Source organism: Vicugna pacos, unplaced genomic scaffold (assembly GCF_048564905.1).
Source record: "Vicugna pacos unplaced genomic scaffold, VicPac4 scaffold_20, whole genome shotgun sequence".
In the NCBI taxonomy this organism is placed as follows: domain Eukaryota; kingdom Metazoa; phylum Chordata; class Mammalia; order Artiodactyla; family Camelidae; genus Vicugna; species Vicugna pacos.
Window position 1 is genome coordinate 77358077 of NW_027328741.1, and position 18941 is coordinate 77377017.

The window sequence follows — 18941 nt, forward strand, 5'->3', positions numbered from 1 at the left end:
GAACTGAGCATGTGGAGAGACGTTCGTTCATCCAGCACAAAGGGAACGGGTTGCAGGAGAAACCCTTACTCTGGTTTCTCAGTGTGTTTCCTAGTGCCGGTTTGAAGTGCCTGCCGTTTTCACTGTAAAACCTAGTTGGAGCATGTACTTCCCCCTATATATGTATGGAGTGGAGTTGGCAACTGAAAAGAAACTTTGTGTTCCCCTCAAGCTAGGTGAAGGACGGCTTTCACACACACTTATCTCTCAGAACTGAGCATGAGGGGAGACGTTCGTTCATCCAGCACAAATGGAACGGGATGCAGGAGAAACAATTACTCTGGTTTCTCAGTCTGTTTCCTAGTGCCGGGTTGAAGTGCCTGCCGTTTTCACTGTAAAACCGAGTTGGAGCTTGTACCTCCCCATATATATGTATGGAGTGGGGTTTGCAACTGAAAAGAAACTTTGTGTTCCCTTCAAGCTAGTTGAAGGACGGCTTTCACACACACTTATCTCTCAGAACTGAGCATGTGGAGAGAATTTCGCTCATCCAGCACAAAGGGAACGGTTTGCAGGAGAAACACTGACTATGGTTTCCCGGTCTGTTTCCTAGTGCCGGTTTGAAGTGCCTGCCGTTTTCACTGTAAAACCGAGTTGGAGCTTGTACCTCCCCATATATATGCATGGAGTGGAGTTGGCAACTGAAAAGTTACTTTGTGTTCCCTTCAAGCTATGTGACGGACGGCTTTCACACACACTTATCTCTATGAACTGAGCATGTGGAGAGACGTTCTTTCATCCAGCACAAATGGAACGGGTTTCAGGAGAAACCCTTACTCTGGTTTCTCAGTCTGTTTCCTAGTGCCGGTTTGAAGTGCCTGCCGTTTTCACTGTAAAACCGAGTTGGAGCTTGTATCTCCCCATATATATGTATGGAGTGGAGTTTGCAACTGAAAAGAAACTTTGTGTTCCCTTCAAGCTAGCTAAAGGACGGCTTTCACACACACTTATCTCTATGAACTGAGCATGTGGAGAGACGTTCGTTCATCCAGCACAAAGGGAACGGTTTGCAGGGAAACCCTTACTCTGGTTTCTCAGTCTGTTTCCTAGTGCCGGTTTGAAGTGCCTGCCGTTTTCACTGTAAAACCGAGTTGGAGCTTGTACCTCCCCATATATATGTATGGATTGGAGTTGGCAACTGAAAAGAAACTTTGTGTTCCCTTCAAGCTAGGTGAAGGACGGCTTTCACACACACTTATCTCTCAGAACTGAGCATGTGGAGAGACGTTCGTTCATCCAGCACAAAGGGACCGGGTTGCAGGAGTAACCCTTACTCTGGTTTCTCAGTCTGTTTCCTAGTGCCGGTTTGAAGTGCCTGCCGTTTTCACTGTAAAAGCGAGTTGGAGCTTGTACCTCCCCATATATATGTATGGAGTGGAGATTGCATCTGAAAAGAAACTTTGTGTTCCCTTCAAGCTAGGTGAAGGACGGCTTTCACACACACTTATCTCTCAGAACTGAGCATGTGGAGAGACGTTCGTTCATCCAGCACAAAGGGAACGGGTTGCAGGAGAAACCATTACTCTGGTTTCTCAGTCTGTTTCCTAGTGCCGGTTTGAAGTGCCTGCCGTTTTCACTGTAAAACCGAGTTGGAGCTTGTACTTCCCCATATATATGGATGGAGTGGAGTTGGCAACTGAAAAGAAACTTTGTGTTCCCTTCAAGCTAGGTGAAGAACGGCTTTCACACACACTTATCTCTCAGAACTGAGCATGTGGAGAGACGTTCGTTCATCCAGCACAAAGGAAACGGTTTGCAGGAGAAACCCTTTCTCTGGTTTCTCAGTCTGTTTCCTAGTGCCGGTTTGATGTGCCTGCCGTTTTCACTGTAAAACCGAGTTGGAGCTTGAACCTCCCCATATATATGTATGGAGTGGGGTTTGCAACTGAAAAGAAACTTTGTGTTCCCTTCAAGCTAGGTGAAGGACGGCTTTCACACACACTTATCTCTCAGAACTGAGCATGAGGAGAGACGTTCGTTCATCCAGCACAAATGGAACGGGATGCAGGAGAAACAATTACTCTGGTTTCTTAGTCTGTTTCCTAGTGCCGGTTTGAAGTGCGTGCCGTTTTCACTGTAAAACCGAGTTGGAGCTTGTACATTCCCATATTTATGTATGGAGTGGAGTTTGCAACTGAAAAGAAACTTTGTGTTCCCTTCAAGCTAGGTGAAGGACGGCTTTCACACACACTTATCTCTCAGAACTGAACATGTGGAGAGACGTTCCTTCATCCAGCACAAAGGGAACCGGTTGCAGGAGAAACCCTTACTCTGGTTTCTCAGTCTGTTTCCTAGTGCCGGTTTGAAGTGCCGGCCGTTTTCACTGTAAAACCGAGTTGGAGCTTGTACCTCCCCATATATATGTATGGACTGGAGTTGGCAACTGAAAAGAAACTTTGTGTTCCCCTCAAGCTAGGTGAAGGCCTGCTTTCACACACACTTTTCTCTCAGAACTGAGCATGTGGAGAGACGTTCGTTCATCCAGCACAAAGGGAACGGGTTGCAGGAGAAACCCTTACTCTGGTTTCTCAGTGTGTTTCCTAGTGCCGGTTTGAAGTGCCTGCCGTTTTCACTGTAAAACCTAGTTGGAGCATGTACTTCCCCCTATATATGTATGGAGTGGAGTTGGCAACTGAAAAGAAACTTTGTGTTCCCCTCAAGCTAGGTGAAGGACGGCTTTCACACACACTTATCTCTCAGAACTGAGCATGAGGGGAGACGTTCGTTCATCCAGCACAAATGGAACGGGATGCAGGAGAAACAATTACTCTGGTTTCTCAGTCTGTTTCCTAGTGCCGGGTTGAAGTGCCTGCCGTTTTCACTGTAAAACCGAGTTGGAGCTTGTACCTCCCCATATATATGTATGGAGTGGGGTTTGCAACTGAAAAGAAACTTTGTGTTCCCTTCAAGCTAGTTGAAGGACGGCTTTCACACACACTTATCTCTCAGAACTGAGCATGTGGAGAGAATTTCGCTCATCCAGCACAAAGGGAACGGTTTGCAGGAGAAACACTGACTATGGTTTCCCGGTCTGTTTCCTAGTGCCGGTTTGAAGTGCCTGCCGTTTTCACTGTAAAACCGAGTTGGAGCTTGTACCTCCCCATATATATGCATGGAGTGGAGTTGGCAACTGAAAAGTTACTTTGTGTTCCCTTCAAGCTATGTGACGGACGGCTTTCACACACACTTATCTCTATGAACTGAGCATGTGGAGAGACGTTCTTTCATCCAGCACAAAGGGAACGGGTTTCAGGGGAAACCCTTACTCTGGTTTCTCAGTCTGTTTCCTAGTGCCGGTTTGAAGTGCCTGCCGTTTTCACTGTAAAACCGAGTTGGAGCTTGTATCTCCCCATATATATGTATGGAGTGGAGTTTGCAACTGAAAAGAAACTTTGTGTTCCCTTCAAGCTGGCTAAAGGACGGCTTTCACACACACTTATCTCTATGAACTGAGCATGTGGAGAGACGTTCGTTCATCCAGCACAAAGGGAACGGTTTGCAGGGAAACCCTTACTCTGGTTTCTCAGTCTGTTTCCTAGTGCCGGTTTGAAGTGCCTGCCGTTTTCACTGTAAAACCGAGTTGGAGCTTGTACCTCCCCATATATATGTATGGATTGGAGTTGGCAACTGAAAAGAAACTTTGTGTTCCCTTCAAGCTAGGTGAAGGACGGCTTTCACACACACTTATCTCTCAGAACTGAGCATGTGGAGAGACGTTCGTTCATCCAGCACAAAGGGACCGGGTTGCAGGAGTAACCCTTACTCTGGTTTCTCAGTCTGTTTCCTAGTGCCGGTTTGAAGTGCCTGCCGTTTTCACTGTAAAACCGAGTTGGAGCTTGTACCTCCCCATATATATGTATGGAGTGGAGATTGCATCTGAAAAGAAACTTTGTGTTCCCTTCAAGCTAGGTGAAGGACGGCTTTCACACACACTTATCTCTCAGAACTGAGCATGTGGAGAGACGTTCGTTCATCCAGCACAAAGGGAACGGGTTGCAGGAGAAACCATTACTCTGGTTTCTCAGTCTGTTTCCTAGTGCCGGTTTGAAGTGCCTGCCGTTTTCACTGTAAAACCGAGTTGGAGCTTGTACTTCCCCATATATATGGATGGAGTGGAGTTGGCAACTGAAAAGAAACTTTGTGTTCCCTTCAAGCTAGGTGAAGAACGGCTTTCACACACACTTATCTCTCAGAACTGAGCATGTGGAGAGACGTTCGTTCATCCAGCACAAAGGGAACGGGTTACAGGAGAAACCATTACTCTGGTTTCTCAGTCTGTTTCCTAGTGCCGGTTTGAAGTGCCTGCGGTTTTCACTGTAAAACCGAGTTGGAGCTTGAACCTCCCCATATATATGTATGGAGTGGGGTTTGCAACTGAAAAGAAACTTTGTGTTCCCTTCAAGCTAGGTGAAGGCCTGCTTTCACACACACTTTTCTCTCAGAACTGAGCATGTGGAGAGACGTTCGTTCATCCAGCACAAAGGGAACGGGTTGCAGGAGAAACCCTTACTCTGGTTTCTCAGTGTGTTTCCTAGTGCCGGTTTGAAGTGCCTGCCGTTTTCACTTTAAAACCGATTTGGAGCATGTACTTCCCCCTATATATGTATGGAGTGGAGTTGGCAACTGAAAAGAAACTTTGTGTTCCCCTCAAGCTAGGTGAAGGACGGCTTTCACACACAATTATCTCTCAGAACAGAGCATGAGGGGAGACGTTCGTTCATCCAGCACAAATGGAACGGGATGCAGGAGAAACAATTACTCTGGTTTCTCAGTCTGTTTCCTAGTGCCGGGTTGAAGTGCCTGCCGTTTTCACTGTAAAACCGAGTTGGAGCTTGTACCTCCCCATATATTTGTATGGAGTGGGGTTTGCAACTGAAAAGAAACTTTGTGTTCCCTTCAAGCTAGGTGAAGGACGGCTTTCACACACACTTATCTCTCAGAACTGAGCATGTGGAGAGAATTTCGCTCATCCAGCACAAAGGGAACGGGTTGCAGGAGAAACCCTTACTCTGGTTTCTCAGTCTGTTTCCTAGTGCCGGTTTGTTGTGCCTGCCGTTTTCACAGTAAAACCGAGTTGGAGCTTGTACCTCCCCATATATATGTATGGAGTGGAGTTTAAAACTGAAAAGAATCTTTGAGTTCCATTCAAGCTAGGTGAAGGACGGCTTTCACACACACTTATCTCTCAGAACTGAGCATGTGGAGAGACGATCGTTCATCCAGCACAAAGGGAACGGGTTGCAGGAGAAACACTGACTCTGGTTTCTCAATCTGTTTCCTAGTGCCGGTTTGAAGTGCCAGCCGTTTTCATTGTAAACCGAGTTGGAACTTGTACCTCCCCATATATATGTATGGAGTGGAGTTGGCATCTGAAAAGAAACTTTGTGTTCCCTTCAAGCTAGGTGAAGGACGGCTTTCACACACACTTTTCTCTCAGAACTGAGCATGTGGAGAGACGTTCGTTCATCCAGCACAAAGGGAACGGGTTGCAGGAGAAACTCTTACTCTGGTTTCTCAGTCTGTTTCCTAGTGCCGGTTTGAAGTGCCTGCCGTTTTCACTGTAAAACCGAGTTGGAGCTTGAACCTCCCCATATATATGTATGGAGTGGGGTTTGCAACTGAAAAGAAACTTTGTGTTCCCTTCAAGCTAGGTGAAGGACGGCTTTCACACACACTTATCTCTCAGAACTGAGTAAGTGGGAGACGTTCGTTCATCCAGCACAAAGGGAACGGGTTACAGGGAAACCCTTACTCTGGTTTCTCAGTCTGTTTCCTAGTGCCGGTTTGACGTGCCTGCCGCTTTCACTGTAAAACCGATTTGGAACTTGTACCTCCCCATATATATGTATGGAGTGGAATTTGCAACTGAAAAGAAACTTTGTGTTCCCTTCAAGCTAGGTGAAGGACGGCTTTCGCACACAATTATCTCTCAGAACTGAGCATGTGGAGAGACGTTCGTTCATCCAGCACAAAGGGAACGGGTTGCAGGAGAAACCCTTACTCTGGTTTCTCAGTCTGTTTCCTAGTGCCGGTTTGAAGTGCCTGCCGTTTTCACTGTAAAACCGAGTTGGAGCTTGTACCTCCCCATATATATGTATGGAGTGGAGTTTTCAAATGAAAAGAAACTTTGTGTTCCCTTCAAGCTAGGTGAAGGACGGCATTCACACACGATTATCTCTCAGAACTGAGCATGTGGAGAGACGTTCGTTCATCCAGCACAAAGGGAACGGGTTGCAGGAGAAACCCTTACTCTGGTTTCTCAGTCTGTTTCCTAGTGCCGGTTTGAAGTGCCTGCCGTTTTCACTGTAAAACCGAGTTGGAGCTTGTACCTCCCCATATATATGTATGGAGTGGGGTTTGCAACTGATAAGAAACTTTGTGTTCCCTTCAAGCTAGGTGAAGGACGGCTTTCACACACACTTTTCTCTCAGACCTGAGCAAGTGGAGAGACGTTCGTTCATCCAGCACAAAGGGAACGGGTTGCAGGAGAAACCCTTACTCTGGATTCTAAGTCTGTTTCCTAGTGCCCGTTTGAAGTGCCTGCCGTTTTCACTGTAAACCCGAGTTGGAGCTTGTACATCCCCATATGTATGTATGGAGTGAGGTTTGCAACTGAAAAGAAACTTTGTGTTCCCTTCAAGCTAGGTGAAGGACGGCTTTCACACACACTTATCTCTCAGAACTGAGCATGTGGAGAGACGTTCGTTCATCCATCACAGAGGGAACGGGTTGCAGGAGAAACCCTTACTCTGGTTTCTCAGTCTGTTTCCTAGTGCCGGTTTGAAGTGCCTGCCGTTTTCACTGTAAAACCGAGTTGGAGCTTGTACCTCCCCATATATATGTATGGAGTGGAGTTTGCAACTGAAAAGAAACTTTGTGTTCCCTTCAAGCTAGGTGAAGGACGGCTTTCACACACACTTATCTCTCAGAACTGAGCATGTGGAGAGACGTTCGTTCATCCAGCACAAAGGGAACGGTTTGCAGGAGAAACACTGACTATGGTTTCCCGGTCTGTTTCCTAGTGCCGGTTTGAAGTGCCTGCCGTTTTCACTGTAAAACCGAGTTGGAGCTTGTACCTCCCCATATATATGCATGGAGTGGAGTTGGCAACTGAAAAGTTACTTTGTGTTCCCTTCAAGCTAGGTGACGGACGGCTTTCACACACACTTATCTCTATGAACTGAGCATGTGGAGAGACGTTCTTTCATCCAGCACAAAGGGAACGGGTTTCAGGAGAAACCCTTACTCTGGTTTCTCAGTCTGTTTCCTAGTGCCGGTTTGAAGTGCCTGCCGTTTTCACTGTAAAACCGAGTTGGAGCTTGTACCTCCCCATATATATGTATGGAATGGATTTGGCAACTGAAAAGAAACTTTGTGTTCCCTTCAAGCTAGATGAAGGACGGCTTTCACACACACTTATCTCTCAGAACTGAGCATGTGGAGAGACATTCGTTCATCCAGCACAAAGGGAACGGGTTGCAGGAGAAACACTGACTCTGGGTTCTCAGTCTGTTTCCTAGTGCCGGTTTGAAGTGCCTGCCGTTTTCACTGTAAAACCGAGTTGGAGCTTGTATCTCCCCATATATATGTATGTAGTGGAGTTTGCAACTGAAAAGAAACTTTGTGTTCCCTTCAAGCTAGCTAAAGGACGGCTTTCACACACACTTATCTCTATGAACTGAGCATGTGGAGAGACGTTCGTTCATCCAGCACAAAGGGAACGGTTTGCAGGGAAACCCTTACTCTGGTTTCTCAGTCTGTTTCCTAGTGCCGGTTTGAAGTGCCTGCCGTTTTCACTGTAAAACCGAGTTGGAGCTTGTACCTCCCCATATATATGTATGGATTGGAGTTGGCAACTGAAAAGAAACTTTGTGTTCCCTTCAAGCTAGGTGAAGGACGGCTTTCACACACACTTATCTCTCAGAACTGAGCATGTGGAGAGACGTTCGTTCATCCAGCACAAAGGGACCGGGTTGCAGGAGTAACCCTTACTCTGGTTTCTCAGTCTGTTTCCTAGTGCCGGTTTGAAGTGCCTGCCGTTTTCACTGTAAAACCGAGTTGGAGCTTGTACCTCCCCATATATATGTATGGAGTGGAGATTGCATCTGAAAAGAAACTTTGTGTTCCCTTCAAGCTAGGTGAAGGACGGCTTTCACACACACTTATCTCTCAGAACTGAGCATGTGGAGAGACGTTCTTTCATCCAGCACAAAGGGAACGGGTTGCAGGAGAAACCATTACTCTGGTTTCTCAGTCTGTTTCCTAGTGCCGGTTTGAAGTGCCTGCCGTTTTCACTGTAAAACCGAGTTGGAGCTTGTACTTCCCCATATATATGGATGGAGTGGTGTTGGCAACTGAAAAGAAACTTTGTGTTCCCTTCAAGCTAGGTGAAGAACGGCTTTCACACACACTTATCTCTCAGAACTGAGCATGTGGAGAGACGTTCGTTCATCCAGCACAAAGGGAACGGGTTACAGGAGAAACCATTACTCTGGTTTCTCAGTCTGTTTCCTAGTGCCGGTTTGAAGTGCCTGCGGTTTTCACTGTAAAACCGAGTTGGAGCTTTTACCTCCCCATATATATGTATGGAGTGGAGTTTGCAACTGAAAAGAAACTTTGTGTTCCCTTCAAGCTAGCTGAAGGACGGCTTTCACACACACTTATCTCTCAGAACTGAGCATGTGGAGAGACGTTCGTTCATCCAGCACAAAGGGAACGGGTTGCAGGAGAAACCCTTACTCTGGTTTCTCAGTCTGTTTCCTAGTGCCGGTTTGAAGTGCCTGCCGTTTTCACTGTAAAACCGAGTTGGAGCTTGTACCTCCCCATATATATGTATGGAGTGGAGTTTGCAACTGAAAAGAAACTTTGTGTTCCCTTCAAGCTAGCTGAAGGACGGCTTTCACACACACTTATCTCTCAGAACTGAGCATGTGGAGAGACGTTCTTTCATCCAGCACAAAGGGAACGGTTTTCAGGTGAAACCCTTTCTCTGGTTTCTCAGTCTGTTTCCTAGTGCCGGTTTGAAGTGCCTGCCGTTTTCACTGTAAAACCGAGTTGGAGCTTGTACCTCCCCATATATATGTATGGAGTGGAGTTTGCAACTGAAAAGAAACTTTGTGTTCCCTTCAAGCTAGCTGAAGGACGGCTTTCACACACACTTATCTCTCAGACTGAGCATGTGGAGAGAATTTCGTTCATCCAGCACAAAGGGAACGGGTTGCAGGAGAAACACTTACTCTGGTTTCTCAGTCTGTTTCGTAGTGCCGGTTTGAAGTTCCTGCGGTTTGCACTGTAAAACCGAGTTGGAGGTTGTTCCTCCCCATATATATGTATGGACAATATGCCGACACAAAAGAAGAGATTGTAGTAAAGATAAAGTGGCTGAAATCAATGTCCGGAAAACCTAGCTAAGTTTCCTAAATGTCCCAACTTAACTAACCACAGGACTGCCGCATCAAGAATGGGGCAAATAGCACCTTGTGGATTTTTTTTTAATAAATAAATAATGATCCACTTCCTACCACTGGCAATTATGATAAGACTGAGTATAAGTTCTTACAACAAATTGTTTAGATATCATAATATCTACTTGATTCAAACCACTTCTTCTTTAAAATTTGAATCTTTTTTCTTCAGACGGTTTTGTGCCATTTGACCTAGTGATAAAATTTTCAACTGGCTTTTATTAAAAATATTCACCATAGTGAGAGTTTATTACATCAACTTTTCCTTTATGGGAATCCCTTGTGCCTTGTCACTCTCATTCATAATATTTCCTGTGGAAAATTCAATCCTTCATTCAGGAAAAGTCTGAGCAATATTTCTCATGGAAATGCGTCCTAAACTGTAACCCAAGATAATGAAATTGACACTGAGCAGCCCGTGAAGCCGGCAGACACATGCAGTGCACTGTGTGTTCCCGCCTCGAATTTCTGTAACCAGCAGGGAAATTTGTATCTCAAGAAATAGACATAAACATTTTTCAGGACCTGAGCACACAGTTTCCCTTTCAGGGTTTAGTGGGCTTCCATTTAATTCTATGAGAAATGTTTAAAACAACAGAACAACAGCTGAGATAAGGTTTAAAATAACTTTTATTTCAGTGAAAATAAAGCCAAGTGACTCTTATCATTTTTACTTTATTTGATCTCACTCTCTTACTTTACCTTCCCAACCTCCTCCACAAAATGATGGTGAACATCCCCTCCTGGGTCAGAAATCTAAGTAGAAATTACCAATCACATTGAGGTGTGCTTTGTTGTTTTATTTTTCAAAACAACCAAGTTTCATTCATATGATTTAATAATTAAGATCAGAAACAAAGTCTACTCAATAAATGGTAGACAACACATGTCGTCATAGCTGCTCATCAGGTTTGGCCCCACGTTACACACTTTTACATGGACATGTGCCATGTGCTGTCATGGGAAACGGTGAGTGGGGACAGGGCCTCTGCTCTCACAGGGCACACAGCCTGGTGGGGCAGGTGGTGTTCAATCATTGCCCTTTTCTCTTTAATATACTTACAAATTATGGGAAATGCTATTTAAAAAGAACAAAATGAGTCAATGAAAGTGAAAAATACAAGGACAGTATTTAGGCTGAGGGAAGACAGGGAATCTCTTTGAAGATCTGACACTCCACTGAGACCCAAAGGACAACTCTGGCACTGAAGGTGAAGGGCAGGGACACACTGATAAAGGGCTGAAATCCAGAATATAACAAAATTTCTTTACACTCAACAAGAAGGATGAATAACCTGATTAAAAAATGAGCAAAATGCCTGAACACACACCTCATCAAAGAAGAAATCTGGATGCCAAAGAAGCCTTTGGAAAGATGCTCCACAGCACCTGTCATCAAGGGGATGCAGACTGAAACAGCGAGATACCACTGCACACCTGTCAGAACTGCCAAAATGCAGAACACTGACAGCACCGAATGCTGGTGAGGATGTGGAGCACCAGAAATTATAATGCATTGTTGGTGGGAATGAAAAATGGCCCAGGTACTTTGGAAGACGGTCTGGCAATTTTTTACAGAGCTAGACGTAATTCTAACATATGATCCGGCAACTGTGCTCCTTGGTGTTTACTCGATGAAATGGAAACTTATGTTCACACACAAATCTGCATACAGATGTTAATAGCAGCTTTATTCATACTCAACAGGATTCAGAAGCAACTAAGCTCTTCTTCAGTAGGTGAATGGATAAATAAACTGTGGTCCCGCCAGAAAATGGACTATTATTTGGTGCTAAAATGAAATGAGTTATCAAGGAATGGAAAGACATGGAGGAACCTTAAATGCATATTACCAAGTGAAAGAAGCCAATCTGGGAAGTTTCAGCAACTGTCTGATTCCAACTGTATGTTGTTCTGGGAAAGGGAAAAACACAGAGACTGAAAGATCAGTGGCTGCCAGAGGCTAGAGGGGAAAGAGCAATGAATGAGGTGCAGCACGGAGCATTTTAAGGTCACTAAGACAGACGACTCTGTATGATGCTGTGATGGTGGATACATGTCATTGTACATCTGTCCAAACCCACAGAGTGCACAACACAATGTGTAAATCCTAGTGTCAACTATGGGCTATGGGTGATGATGACATGTCAGTGTAAGTTCACCCATTGTCACAAATGTACACTCTGGTGCAGGTGTCAATATTGAGGAGGCTGTGGGGGCAAACTGCAGTTCATACACCCAATCCAGCCCCAGCCACCGCTGTTAATAAAGCTCTATGGGTGTGTGGACTATCTGGCTGTTCTGGCATCTAAACAGTAGAGCTGAGCAGCTGCACCAGAGATCAGGAGGTTTTCAGACCCTGAAATATTTACCCCCAAGCCCTTGAAAGGAAAAGTCTGCTGAGCCCTGTTCTAAATGAATCAAGATTCACCCTGATGAGGCAGGACAGCAGGGCCCAAACCAGGCATGGTTAATGGGGCTGAAACAATGTTTTAGTTCCAACACATTTGCTGAAGTCCTGCAAGTCCAGTGACAGACTGTAGCCAGGAAGCGTCTGCAGGAGGAGTCGGGAGCAGGCCTTCCCGCCAGGCTCCGGGATGCCGGGGGCCGCGTGCCGCACGGGGGCCACCCGCTTGAAGAAGGTGGACTTGCAGTGGAAGCCGATCAACTCGTAGAGCTCGGAGAGGATGCTGCACGGCTGAATTTTCTCCTCAGAACGCTGAAGCACAGGGAGAAAAGCAACAACCATCTGAATGAAACACGTAAGTGAAAAAAGACCCATAAAAATGGTTTTCCCTTAAAACAGAGACCCGATGACACAGGAAGGAAGAGGAAGGCTGACTTAGTGCACTGATGGGACCGGATGCAGAAACGCAGGGAAGCAGCACTGTGCAGACACTCCAGACCCCCTCTGGGCCCCACCTCTCCGCATTCCACCTGTCCCTTTACTAGAAAAGCCCTTATTCCCTGAAATAGAGGAATCTGCTACCTAAACATGGGACACAGAGAAGGGAAAGAGGAAAAGGAAGGGAAAGTAAAGGAACAACAGTTCATCTAGACCCTAGGGTCTGGGCGGGACTTTCACCAAACACACAACTTCTCAAAGCACAGAGCGCACAGGGAGAGGCTGACAGAGTGACTGCGACTTCTGCTCCTAAAGCACCCAGCTACCTGTCAGCACACGCTGCGCCCATTACTGAATCATTACAATCATCTCAAAAACAACTACTACCCCGGCTCACAGGCAAGGAAATCTGAAACTCGGGGAGGAATTATTATCATCCTGGACAAAGTCCCACAGCCCAGTAGTCTCAGAGCCTCCGGCAGACCCTGGGCTAAAATGCTCCTCATCACCATGGGCCCTGAGACTCAGGCTGAGGCCACGTCAGGTCTGCACGGGCCCAGAGCACAGTCTGTGGGACAGGGAATGCTCCCACTCGAAGTGCCAGGTCAAGGCCCTCAGGAACTTGTGTAATGAAACCAAATCCCCAAACTCATTTCCAACCCACTGCCCTGTCCGGGAGGACTGCTCGGCACAACTGCGCTGTCACCTGTGCACAGGCTGAGCAAGGGGCCCAGACAGTGATGTGACATCCCAGTGGAAGTGGCTCGGAGACCACTTCATCACAGGACAGATTCTCCCGGCTTCCAACGTTAACTCTCCATTCCATTTCCAACTGGAAAGTAAGTTTAGACTTGTTTTCCTCTCTTAGAAACAAAGAGAGCGGTAACATCAGAGGGAAACTCAAGACTGAGGAAGAGTCTCCTGGTCATTTGCAAGGATAGGCCGGGGAGGGAACAGAGACAGGGATCAGAAAGACCCGTGTTCCAGTCCAAAGTCTGCACGTCACTCGCTTTGACAGTTTCCTTTTTAATACAGGTGATAAAATCTAATTATGATTTTTGGGAAAACTAAATGAAATAACGTATTCCACTAGCATAGGTGTAAAATCCTCCATGAGTGTTCCAGAAATGGACGTGATCGTGGTTAGTTACTGTCTGCCAATTCTTGTGTTCTCAGCTCACATCACCCAACCAGAGATGTGCGAGAGAATGCCTCACCAGCCAGCAGCCTTCTCCAACTTGGAAACTTACAGTGTCCGAAGAGCAGGCAGTGTTGGATGCTTTGCGGCACTCTGGAGGTAGCACTCCAGTGATGACTTTAAAAAGCTGGGGAGAATTTAGGGGACCATACAGTTCAAATACAGAGTACTCATTCCATGTCTACAAATATTCATCTCTAGCCATGATGATTAAGAGAGGAAATACATATTCAAACATACATCATTTTCCCACATAAGTGCATCAAAACAATTTGGAAAGAGTGTAACTTTCTTCTCTAGATCACACAGCGGGGATTACAAGGTTTGTACTGACAGCCCTACTTGTAAATCATCTGCAAACGTAACTGGGTCCACTATCAGTCATCATAATTTGAAGGGAATGTTAGAAAAGAAAAAAGCCAAGCTAATACTCTCCAATCTTTTGTTTGGTTACGATGTCACAGAGGAGATGGACAGCTCAATAAGGAACCACTCTGCCGTGATCACGGAGCCGGGGAGCGGGATGTGCGGCAAGATGTATGACGCAGCTGCAACTGTGCCCATGATTCTAGGCAGGTACCCAAAGTCACCTTGACAAGGTGTGAAATGTTTATGCCCACGTCCTCATAACCTGACATGTATTAAGGAGAAATGGAAACTTATAAACGGCCAATACCCTTGGTGGATACACCGTCCAAAGAGCAAAGTCACAGTTTGACAACTGGCCATCCCGGTACCTTGGGATTCATTCTTGAAGAACCTTAAAAACCACTCCTCTGTCCTCAAGAAGTGCTGCCTACTAGTCCTATCTTTGGCTCATGGATACCACATGTTGAAGTGAACTTCAATGTCTGCACAGATTTGACTGTCTTTGTCCAGGTTCACTTGTCCATTCTGAAGAGGCCTGAGTTAAGTCCAAATACCTTAAGATTAATTCCCTCCAGTGACAACTCAACGAGCCTGTAATTACAAGCCAACTGAACAGGACTGTCCTCAGCGAAAAATGTCACCAACCCTTCACTGCTTTCTTAAACTCCTCTCCTGGTTAATTGCAACATACTAACACCACCCTCCACCAAGTTCCCCAACTATGTCAAATAGAAAGTAAGGTCCATAAAAGAGGAGACAACTCCATAGTCACTTTTGAATTCCTAGCATAAAGTAATGTCAATAAATAGAACTATGATTATGGCTTCTTTCCTTTAAAACCTTTCTGGTTATTTAAATGAGACCATGGAAGGGAGGTGTTTGAGTCCAGTATCTTGATCCAGAAGACTCTGGAGGCCTTTTTCAGAATGGCTGTCCACTGATTCATTCAAAACACACCTTCTCTTTCCGGGAGGAGCTGTGATTATCTGCCATGGGTTTGTGGTCACTCTCATGCCAGAACAGCTTTAAACTAAATCCTTACTTTGGATATGTTATTTTTTCCCGCTTCCAAAAAATTTTACTTTCCTTACTTCCTTGCCTTGAGGAATGCTTTTATTCTTTTCTTTCTAATTCAACCTTTTATAAAGCAGGATTCTCAGGATGTGCTTGGCCTTATATAAGAACAGCCATCCAACTCCCAGTGTGAGAGGCCACAGGCTCACCTCCTGCCCTCCTGCCAGGGCAACTGAAACTCAGTTCAGGAGCCAACCGGCACCCCAGGGCTTCTAAGGCTCACGTATCTCCCAGAATCCCTGCTTTCTGGTTTGTCTTGGCTTCTGAGAATTTCCCCTCACTTTCTTGACAATTAGCTGTGCAGCTTGAAAGATGAGGAAGGAAGGTTTTATTTCTTAATCAGAATTTAAAGGAACTTATGTAATGAAGCTTTTCACGAGTTTCTAGAACCCTCCATTGCTGAGACAGAAAACACACAAGATATTTTCTAAATTTAGCTATCATGTGCATTTTTTCTTTGCTTTTGTTTTGTTAACTGCTAATAGACATTTTTTAATTAAAAAATAAAATAAGGTCCCAAATAAGATAGAAAATTGAAGGGGCAAACAAAATTAAAGAGCAAAGACAGAAAAATGATAAGTACTCTACAAAGTTAATAGAATAAATACACTATGGATCAGACCAGCAATTCTCAGTAACAGCTAATTGAAACCTGACCATGAGGTGAAACGTCTCTCCTGTCAGGAGATGACCAACAGAAAATAGAATTAAATCAACAACCTAAAATTCTAAGTCTGGCGAGGTATAGATGTCTACCAGCTAAGTGTGTCTTCTTCTGGAAAAGAGGGAGACTCACCAGCTCTTCTCTGTGGAGCCTGAGCCCAGGGGAGGACAGTGAAGTGTGTTCTGTAAGTACCCAATTAGCAAAGTGAGTGATGAATAAAGAGATGTGAGCTTTGATGAGAGATGATACTACTAGTCACTTGTCCTGTAAAGTATGTCTTCGCGTTCAGAGATCAATATCTCAGCAGGAAAATGCACAGCCCGGGACCAGACCACTTCTGTGATTGTGACACTGCACTTAGATGTCTCAAGGGCACCTCCAACTCCACCTGCAAAGAGCTAACTTCACGGTGTTCCTCCCATAGCCATCCTGCCCAGGGCCCTTGGTCGGGGGCAAGGTCTCCCTGCCTCTCCCAGCTCAGGCCAATCACTCACAGATGTGACAAGACCCCTCCTTCAGGGGCAAATTTCCTCAGTCAACGAGATCCACCACCCACACCTGTCCTACCAGGTACTCACTGGCACTCCCTCAGCACTGACTCTGTGCTGGGGACCATGCTGCACACTGTGCACACGTTATCTCACTGGATCTACACAGCAGTCCTGGGAGTTCGGTACATCACTGCTTCTATTGATTAGATAAATTGTTTCACTTCCTTGGGTGTGTCATCCAAAGTGACACGGCTACTGAGCCACAAACCTGGGACTGAAAATCACTTGAAAATTGAACACTGCTACACCTCGCAGCCACCCTACTCTGACTCATCACATCACCTCCTGCCGAGCCTTCTAAATGTTTCTAAGCATTCTACAAGACAAAAGTGATCTACGAGAGCATCGCACTAGCCTACTTAAAATCTGTCAATGACGGTCCACTGCTCTTAGGAGAAAGCCCCACCGGGCCTGAGCACAGCCCAACGGCCCGGCATCCGCTTTCCCTGCGCGGCCGCGCTGCCTCACCCACCACGCAGCTCTACACGTGCAGCGTCCAGGACAGGGATGCTGACTCCGTACAACCCGGGGCTCGTCTCACTCAAACAATGATCACCCTCTTCAGTGGTTACCTTCTTCAATACTGAATCTCAGAAAAATATTTTCTCTGGATGAATCAATATCTTTTTCCTTACAACTTCCCATCATTGATAATGAGCTCCCCCCAAAAGAGAGAAGACCTAATCCTCAGTCTCCTTATCTGTAAAGTGCAAATAACAGGGAAATATGAGAGGTTTTATTAGAAGTAATATTCATGTGAGGCTGAGGGACAATTCCCAACATACAGTAAGTACTCAATATGTGCTTACTTAATATTAATAAGAATAGATTACATTCCAGCAACCTTAAATCAATGCTTTATGGCTTTGTCTAAAAGACTACCGACAAACTGTTGGACGAACTGTTTTGAGCAGATCAGCACAAGTGTACTGGGCGAGGTAAGCGCTGACTCCAGTTACAGCTGCAACCAACCAGCACTACGGGGCGGGAGCAGTTTGCTCAAACTCTTACATGTTGCTTGAGCATTTAGTTGTAGTTATTGAATAAAGACAGGTATTATTTACTCAAAGCTCCTGAAACATAAATCTTCAAAGATTGATGCAAATTATGTTTCAAGTACAACACTCTCACTAGAAATTACTTGAAAATTATAGTCTTAGCTCCTCCGCACATCAAAACAGCATTTTCCTAATGTATCTGACTATGTACTCTGAAAGGATTGTTTAAAAGAAATTAAGATGAAGCCATCCTGAATAAGATCTCAGTATCATCTACACAAACCCCACCCAAAGGTCTCATTTCTCACTTCCACATAGGTGTTCAGATGGCTTAAGCTGGGTCTTGGTTTCTTATGACATGGGGGTGGGAAGAATTGTGGATAGATCAATGTAGCAAATATAAACCTAGTGTATTTGCTATGTAGGAATCCTAGAAATAAATAAATTGATATATATAGTCCCACCCTTATGAAGCTAAGCCGTTCCATTTACAACTGCATAAAAAATAAAATGAGAGATACATTTAACAAAAGTTTACAAGATTTGTACATTGAATATTTTGAAGTATCACCAAAAAAAATTTAAAATATCTTCATATATGGAAGGCATCCCATGATCATGGAATGGTAGAAAATATTGTTAAAAATGTTAAGACTTCCCAAAGTAATCTACATATTTAATGGAATCCCTATCAAAATTCCAGCTGACTTCTTTGCAAAAATTGAAAAACTGATCCCAAAATTCATATTGAAAGCAAGGGACCCAGGTCAGCCAAAACAATCTTGAAAAAGAAGAGCAAATTTGGAGGACTCACTCAAAGGTTACAGCAAATCTATAGCACTCAAGTCATTATGCTTCTGTCATAAGTTTGGATGCAGAAATCTATGAGACATAATAAAAAATCCTGGGGGGAAACTTACATTTACAGTCAGTTTTCCAGAAATGTGCCAACAACACTCCATTGAAAGTATAGTCTATCCAACAAATGGAGCAGAGACACCTGGGTATCTGAAGGCAAAAGAATGAATCTGGAATCTGGACCCCGTATTTTATATAACAAATATTAATTCAAAATGGATCACAGACAGAAACGTAAAAACTAAATATATGAACTTTCTAAAAGAAGACATAGTATGAATCTTTGTGGTCATAGGATAGGCTATGGCTTCCTAGATACAATACCAAGAGCACAAGTGATAAAACAAAATAGATAAAATGGACTTCATCAAATTAAAATCATTTGTTACAAAGGACAACATCAAGAGTGTGAAATGAAAGGGGAAAGGGGTAGCTCAAATGATAGAGTGCGTGCTAAGGAAGAAAAACAAAATGAATAAATCTAATTACCTCCCCTATAAAGAAATTGTTTTAATGTTTAAAAAAATTAAAGTGAAATGACAATCTGCAGAATAGGAGAAAAATCTTGCAAAGCATATATCTAATAAGAGACTAGTATCCAGGATATAAAACAAATGCTTACAACTGAACAATACAAAGAAAATCGACCCAATTTTTTAATTTGCCAAGGATTTAAATAGATACACAATTGGCCAATAAGCATCTGAAAAGATGGTCAGCATCACTAGCAAAATCAAAATCAAAATGAGATCTCATTTTAAACTCACTAGGATGGTTATAATCAAAACATGGACAATAACAAGTGTCAGTCAGGAGGCAGAGAAATGGATACCCTCAATATGCAGCCGTTGGAAAGGGGCAATGGTGCAGCTTCTTTGGAA

At 44.5% G+C, this 18941-nt stretch overlaps 1 protein-coding gene across 1 annotated transcript in view; it reads right to left on the minus strand.

Annotated features, from left to right (window-relative positions):
* Nucleotides 1-11697: 11697 nt before the first annotated feature.
* The window catches only part of LOC140694018 (uncharacterized), a 229897-nt gene continuing 222653 nt past the window's right edge, over nt 11698-18941 (minus strand). The window contains exon 5 of the mRNA XM_072957507.1: nt 11698-12222. Within this exon, the coding sequence (XP_072813608.1) occupies nt 11974-12222 (249 nt within the window). The 3' untranslated portion in view covers nt 11698-11973. The remainder of the gene's footprint in view (nt 12223-18941) is intronic.